We start from the raw sequence: 7,201 nt of genomic DNA, 5'->3' as shown, positions 1-7,201 counted from the left end.
CTGTGTGTGTGTGTGTGTGTGTGTGTGTGTGTGTGTGTGTGTGTGTGTGTGTGTGTGTGTGTGTGTGTGTACCTGGAGAAAAGTCCCGGTTGTCGAAAATTTTGGATATTGGGAATAAGGACATATTCTTGTAACCAATTTAATGTTGAACACGCTGATCTTTAAATGTCTCAAATATTTTAGTAGTTTTAAAGACATGCCATATTTTATGACATAGAGTGTAAAAACAAAGTTTGGAGAAAACCCCAATTTCTAGTACATTTTTACCTTTGATAATAATAATAGATAACATTTGTATTGTGCAAATCCCCGCTCAACAGCAAGCTCTATGCCCTTCACAATCTATACTATTACACCGGCAGACCTGAGAGCATTCTGAAACAACCTCAACTTCCTGGTAAGCATTCAGTGCAAGCGGCCATTTATAGGCGCTAAAACACTAATATACTGACAAGATCTTTCGCTGATGAAGAACAACATACTGCAAAAAATAATGCGCTAGGGACTTGGGCCGAAGCCGACACGGTCCCTGCGTTTTTTGGGTTTTTTTTTTTCAGATGAAAAGGTGCATTGAGGTCAACGATTGTTAAGTTGTAATGAAAACATACTTTTGTAGCTATGTATTTATTTGATGACTGTAAAATAAACATTGTTGATTTTATTTACCGAACAGGGAAACTTACTTCTGAGACAGACGTCATAAATATGATGTGACAGTCTCAGATAAGCACAAAAGCTCCCTATACTTAGGGTAGCACCCCTTGCCCAGGCTGATACCTTAATCAGATAGTAATATTTATGGCATGATTGCAACACCCCCCACACAGACACATACACACAAACACATACACACAAACACAAACACACACATGCACACACACAGACACACAGAAGCACACACTCAAACACACAAACACAGTCCAGTGGTGTCGGCAGTCGGTGGTTAGGATTACCAGACCCGTTGAGACTGCAAGGTTTTGGGGTTCTGACCTCAGCTTAGTTCGACCTTGTGTCCTTGGGGAAGGCACTTTATACGGAGTGCCCATTTGCGTCCTTAATCGGGCGAGCAAACTGAACCGAAACGATTGCACCAATGGGCACCTCGTATTACACGAATTTCTCGTTTGGCTCGGTCCTTTCGGAGATGGACGTTGAACTCCAAGGTCCCCCCTCTAAAAAAACCCTAATAGTGTTCGTAAGGGCGTTAAATCCATTTTATTTCTTAATTTATCCACAGTCTGAACTTGCAATGATGAATTCAGGGAACAAAGTAGGCCTACAATATCTCTTTAGAACCATGCTGCGCTATTGCTGAAGTCCAAGGGGAATAAAAACAAAAAGCCTGTTTGGAGGAATGAGGGAACAAAATTAGTAAGAAAATGTTATCTGGATTGCAGGGAAATCTCAAGATATTATAATGTATATCTTTTCTTTCTCTCAGTTGCCTCAATGATGGCCACTTAGTGTCAAGTGTGGTCTGTTTTCATATACATGAAAAAGAACTTTCTAAATCTGGATGAAAACTTGGAAACGGAGATTATCGTACACCGTGTCTACTAGTCAGAGGCCAAAGACTGACAGTGGGAACAGAATCAGTACATCACGGATTAATTTCAAGGACAAACTGTAAATAGAACGAACACATTAGGAAATAATATGTTTGAGTGTGAACAACACAATGACCAACTGTACGTATACAGAACACGAAGTAAACGAAAATGAAGAAAGAACACTCTTTTGGACACTGTCTGATGTTTATTGTCGTTTTTGGCTTTTGCTTATCTCTTACTGTAAACAGGCTAGGTTCCGAAATAATACTTCAGAGCATAAAACAATTCATGACTGAATAATGTTACACATACAAAGATACCACACATTACCCAAAAAGAATACCAGGTTGATTCGTGGTCAATTTGAGGCAGTTAGACAAAATGTCAGGCAGTGCAATGTCAAAGAAAGAAAAACAAGAAGATGAACATCACTTCAGCAGAAGTAGTTACCATCAAGCGAAGCTTGGTTATTCGTGTACATTGATCATTTCTTATATTTATATCATATTTCGAAAATTTATATTATTCTCTCTCTATATATGTGTGGGTGAGTGTGTGTGTATGTGTGTCTGTGTGTGTGTGTGTGTGTGTGTGCGCGCGCGCGCGCGCGTGTGTGTGTGTGTGTGTGTGTGTGTGTGTGTGTGTGTGTGTGTATGTTTGTGTGTGTGTGTGCATGCACGCGTGTGAGTGAATTTGGATTTACACGTGTGAAGGGGAACAGTCTTGATGTAACGAAATGTGTGTCCTTTTTCCTATTACGAACTATCGTACAAGATGGCTATCAAGATGGCAAATATTGACTGCCACACGTATTTAACAACCCTTTAACAACCCATAGCCGGTATCAATAAAGACACTATTAAAGGGAATTTGTTCCCAAGGACACGCCGACAGGGAACCGATAAGTCCTGTATGATTTCTGTATGCCAGGCAACGTTAAGTAGTTCTCACGTAACCGTATAAAAGGTCGCACGCAGGAGACCCAAGTCCAGTTCCCGTGAGGTTTTTTAGTTTTGATAAGAGTTTTACGGCACTTGCAACACAATAAGGTCATATAAGTGCTGAGTTCCCCGTAAGTGAAGAAAGTTTTATCGAGCACTTGTATCTCCATCTTTCTGCTGGGATTTTGCGTCACTCTCAGCCCCGGTTGGCCCTGACTGAGTAAGGCAGGGGGGGGGGGGGGGGTCTAAATTGAGTCTCAATAGGGTCGTAGAGACTACTTAAAAAATAAAAACCCACGATTTTCCCGATCGAGACTGTCTACTAAAACATCTGTCATATCTGTTTGCAGGTTAGGAGAGCTTAAGTTATTTTACCGTGTCTTTTGCTGGTGTTTCAGCCATTTCTTTAAATTCCCGAGGTATTCACGGGGCCTGGTTGTCACCCTATTATAATATAAAGCCCCATGCCCAGCTCTATCGCTTTGTATTCAGCTGTAAACTTTAGTATACGCACAGATCATTCGCCTGATTATTTGAGCCACCACAACAGAGGAATAAATAAACAGTCAACGAAATGATTCACAGACCAATGTTGATATTTCTTTTGAAATCTTGGCGCCCATCGTAAATCCGATAATTTTGGCACTTTTTCGGATTGGCGGTAGAACAGTCCCAAAGTCGGTACATATCGGCAACATTTATAGAAACAGTCAGCCCTGTTGGGTTCCACCTGTGTACAATAAACTAACAGTATTGATGTAAACACAAGCGTAGCCGGGAGTCCCTGAGGTGTTCAGAACGTCAGAACATTATTCTAAAGTGCCACATACACGCTCAAATTTGTTTGTCAAACATTAGTTTGTGCCCAGAAGTGTAATGGACGGACCAACGGCGTTGGCGCTTGCTTTAGCCTTGCGAAGAAACATTTTAAAAGGAAAAGAAAGTATGCCAAACATTGGCTTTTGCAGCGTCACAAATTGGCCATTCTAAATTATTAGATGCGTTGTGATGTACTGTGCCAAATGATTTCAGAAACGTTTTGCGGATGGACGGAGATTCGTTTGATGAGCTTTTGGAAATTGTGAGACCTTTTATAAGAAGATATCATCTGCACCGGCCATAGACTTTTGAGAATCATCCAAGTTATTCAACTCCCTTTGAAAGCTTTGAGTTAATTTTCTTTTTCATTCCTTCTTTTCTGGTATCTGCATACCACTCCCTGTATTTAAGCAGTAGATCGTCACAAGCAGCTTCTCTTTTTTGTTTATCTCGGTCACTATATTGTTTACTTATAACTTTCCATAGTTCAGGCAAACTCTGATACACTTCAATCAGCTCCAGAATAATTTTCTTTTCATCCTTTGATGGCGCCATGATGATGTAAAACGTAGATCTGTTCTATCAGGCACAGACTGAAAAAATGATGTTTGCACAAATACATTTGGTGAAGCACACACACGATCAAATAGTTTGACGGTTTGACCAAAAAATATCAACTGAAAACAGATCCCTCAAATACCTGACATCAAATTATTTTGACCATCAAACACGCAGATACACGATCAAAAACCTATAAAAAAAATTTGTGTTAAACATATTTGATCAAACCATCAAACAAATGTGAGCGTGTATGGGACACTTAATGGTTACTTTGTTATTCAATGTTCTGGTTTTGTGTCTTGATGAAACTTTGAATTTTAATCTGCTCCTGTGCAGAAGTAAATTATTTCTCTTTCAATATCGGATGTCAGAACGACCCTAGTTTTGACTTTATATTTAAAGGCCAGATTTACGGGGAACTGGTAATGATAGTCTGCTGTACTTTTATTGTAGTTAGACTTGTACTCTACCGTTGTACAACGCCGCACTGTGTGAAGGCAAGAACATGGGTGGGTCACAAGTGAACGTGAAAGGATAATAATAATAATAATAAATAGCATTTGTACAGCACATGTCCCCACTCGAAAGCAAGCTCTGTGCGCTTTACACTATATTATTACCCCAGCAGACCATAGAACACTCAGAAACATTCTAAGCTCTGGGCGAAGCATACAGTGCAAGCAGCTGTTTAAGCGCTCAAACACTAGCAAATTGACAAGATCTTTCACAGTCTATAGCTGGGTACCCATTCCCACCTGGGTGAAGTGGGGAAAATTTGTGTAAAGTGCCTTTCCCAAGGACACAACATCTAAATTCATAAATCAAAGTATTATGAAATATAATGGATTCTCTGCCATGAAGCTGTTACTAAGCATGTGGTCGGATCTTCATTTCGCTGAAGCTGACAGAGTCTTTCCATCCGGTTAAACCCTCCCAGAACAAACCCTTCGCTGTCTCAGTGCTGCCCCACAATCCGTTCAGCTGCACTCTAAGGCAGGTCTTGTACCACCAAGCTCCGTGATACCATGTGGCGCAGCTGCTTGGAATCCCATCGTTGTCACGGTCCTTGGTAGAGAACTGCTGGCCATTGTGAGCAGCCATGCTGTCCTTTACATTACCCGAAAATCCGGATATCTGAATTTTGTAGTTTTCAGATTCTCCGCTCAGCGAAAAGTTGTCGTACTTGGCGAAGTAGTTTTTTCCTTTGTATTTCATGTCGATTCTCAGCTGGTACCTCCCCTGGTGATGAGAACGAGGGGATAATTAAAACAAGTCTGTCTTATAGGTATGGATAAAATAGAAAAACATAGCTAAAACATTCCGTGCCAAGCTCGGAAAATGGGTAGAAATATTCTTCAGTACTATTTTTAAATTTAGGTGTTGTTAACATCCTGTGAAAGATACATTAAATTCGAATAAGAAACAGAGTAGAAAAATGAGATGAAATGTGGAAAAATAGTATTTTGAGACAACCGGCAAAGGTAAGAAAAGACCAAAATAGTTTTCTTTCCAATAAAAACATTCATAGTTCAAAGTAATACGGGGCAACTACTTGATACTATTAATGGAATGGGGTTTTTCTACTAAAACTGAAACATATGAGCGGTGGAAAACATGGTTTGTGGGTGGTTGGCTGGTGCTCTGATGTGATTTGCTTCTTCTTTCCTATCAAACATCCATCGTCTTTATCTTCCCTCCTTCTTTGTTGTGTTTGTTACCCTCTTGTAACACCTCTAATCTTCGGCACTTATATGACCTTATTGCGTTTCAAGTGCCGTAAAACACTTACTAAAACTAAACTAAAACATGGTATTTGAGAAAAATCCTGACAATTATTTTTTCAAAAAAGTCTCTGCCTTCTTTTCCAAAATCCCTTCAAACACCACTTTAGGGTATATACGTTTTTAGCCATTGTTCAGGAAATGTCCAAGAAACAATATGTGTGATAAGTAGTCCGAGCGACCAATAAGATTAACAAGACAACATGGCCGCTACATTGTCCTGGCGACCCTGGCAGCTAAAACGTCAAACGCTACACAAGTCGGACAACAGCTGGTGATCCACAGCAACAACCAAGTGAGTGCCCAGAGCATAAAGAACAGATTACGTCAACATGGACTCCACTCTAGACGACCAGCAGTCCGTCTATCCCTGACCTAGGCCCACGCAATGCCCAAGGGACCTGGTGTACTCGTCACCTGCGATGGACACACCAACAGTGGTCAAGTGTGCTGTTTATAGACGAGTCCAAATAAACCATGTTCTTCAATGACGGAAGGATTCGTGTCTGGAGACGTCTCGGCAAACGCTTTCAGAACAGAGGGAGGAGGGTCTGCTGTGGTGTGGGGGTGGCATTGGTCTGAACAACAGAGCAACCCTCCCCCGTGTTCAAGGGAGTTTACCCAGAATTCGCTACAGGGATGAGAGCCTCCAACCCATTACTTTGTCTATTTTAAGGGCTATGGGACCAGGCACCATGGCACGGGGCGAGAGTGTTCGGCTATTCCTTGCTCATGGCATTGACCATTTTTTGCTTCATCATTGAGTAGAAACCAAAACCAAAAACCACAACGACAACAACAACAACAACAACACCATCACCACCACCACCACCACCACCAACAACAACAACAACAACAACAACAACCCAAAACAAAACAACAAACAACAACAAACAAAAACGCGAATAACTACAACAAAAGGTACATTGACATGGGCAACAGCAGCGGCGCTAAGTGATGTCACAATCTTGACAATACATTGTACATTATAAACAAAACAAAACACAACTTGCCTGGTTGGTCAGCTGGTGGATTTTCTCCAACCCAAACCAGAAATTGCCGTTGAGGTTGCCGAATCCATTCTTATACTCGGTCCATCCTCGGTAAAAGTCCACGTCCCCCGAGGCACGTCTCTGTAGACATAACAGAACATTACGCCAGTTTGTGAGACCTGTCATCATGGATCACGTTCAATCACAATGTATTAAAAAAATTCATGCTGATATGGGGTTCATTCTATTTCTGGAAATAAAACCATACCCATTTAATAAGTGACTTTTCAGCAAAATTATTAAAAAATGTTGTACTATGCATGGATATTGTACACCGGGGATAAATTATATTTATTGATTGGAAAGTCACAAGGTGAACGGTGTGTTCGGCGCGCTGCGCTTTTCCCTTTCGTCAACCCGCAGCCACCTCCCGGAATCGTCAGCCACCCCCCCAACCTTTGACACGGGTCAAACTTCCATCGTATTTATAGGTAGTTAAATTACCGGAACATGTATTAGGCGAAGTGATGTGCAATGATAGTCGGAATAGAGAGATT

At 41.1% G+C, this 7,201-nt stretch overlaps 1 protein-coding gene across 1 annotated transcript; it reads right to left on the bottom strand.

The window, feature by feature from the left end:
• Positions 1–4,738: 4,738 nt before the first annotated feature.
• Positions 4,739–6,830, bottom strand: LOC106011388 (ficolin-2-like). Its single transcript, XM_013080824.2, has 2 exons — positions 6,666–6,830; positions 4,739–5,110 (listed from the first exon to the last, which is right to left on the bottom strand). The coding sequence occupies exons 1-2, from the start codon at positions 6,828–6,830 to the stop codon at positions 4,739–4,741; spliced, it is 537 nt and encodes a 178-aa protein (XP_012936278.2).
• Between the last annotated feature and the right edge of the window lie 371 nt (positions 6,831–7,201).

Source organism: Aplysia californica, unplaced genomic scaffold (genome assembly GCF_000002075.1).
Source record: "Aplysia californica isolate F4 #8 unplaced genomic scaffold, AplCal3.0 scaffold00102, whole genome shotgun sequence".
In the NCBI taxonomy this organism is placed as follows: Eukaryota; Metazoa; Mollusca; class Gastropoda; order Aplysiida; family Aplysiidae; genus Aplysia; species Aplysia californica.
Note: the sequence above shows the minus strand (reverse complement) of the source record. Positions and strands in the feature narration are given on the sequence as shown.

Excerpts from the sequence above, each read along its gene's own strand:
- LOC106011388 (XM_013080824.2), bottom strand. The coding sequence starts at position 6,830 with ATGACAGGTCTCACAAACTGGCGTAATGTTCTGTTATGTCTACAGAGA. Across the intron at positions 5,111-6,665 it reads TCCACCAGCTGACCAACCAG|GGGAGGTACCAGCTGAGAAT; the intron begins GCAAGTTGTGTT and ends TCTCATCACCAG.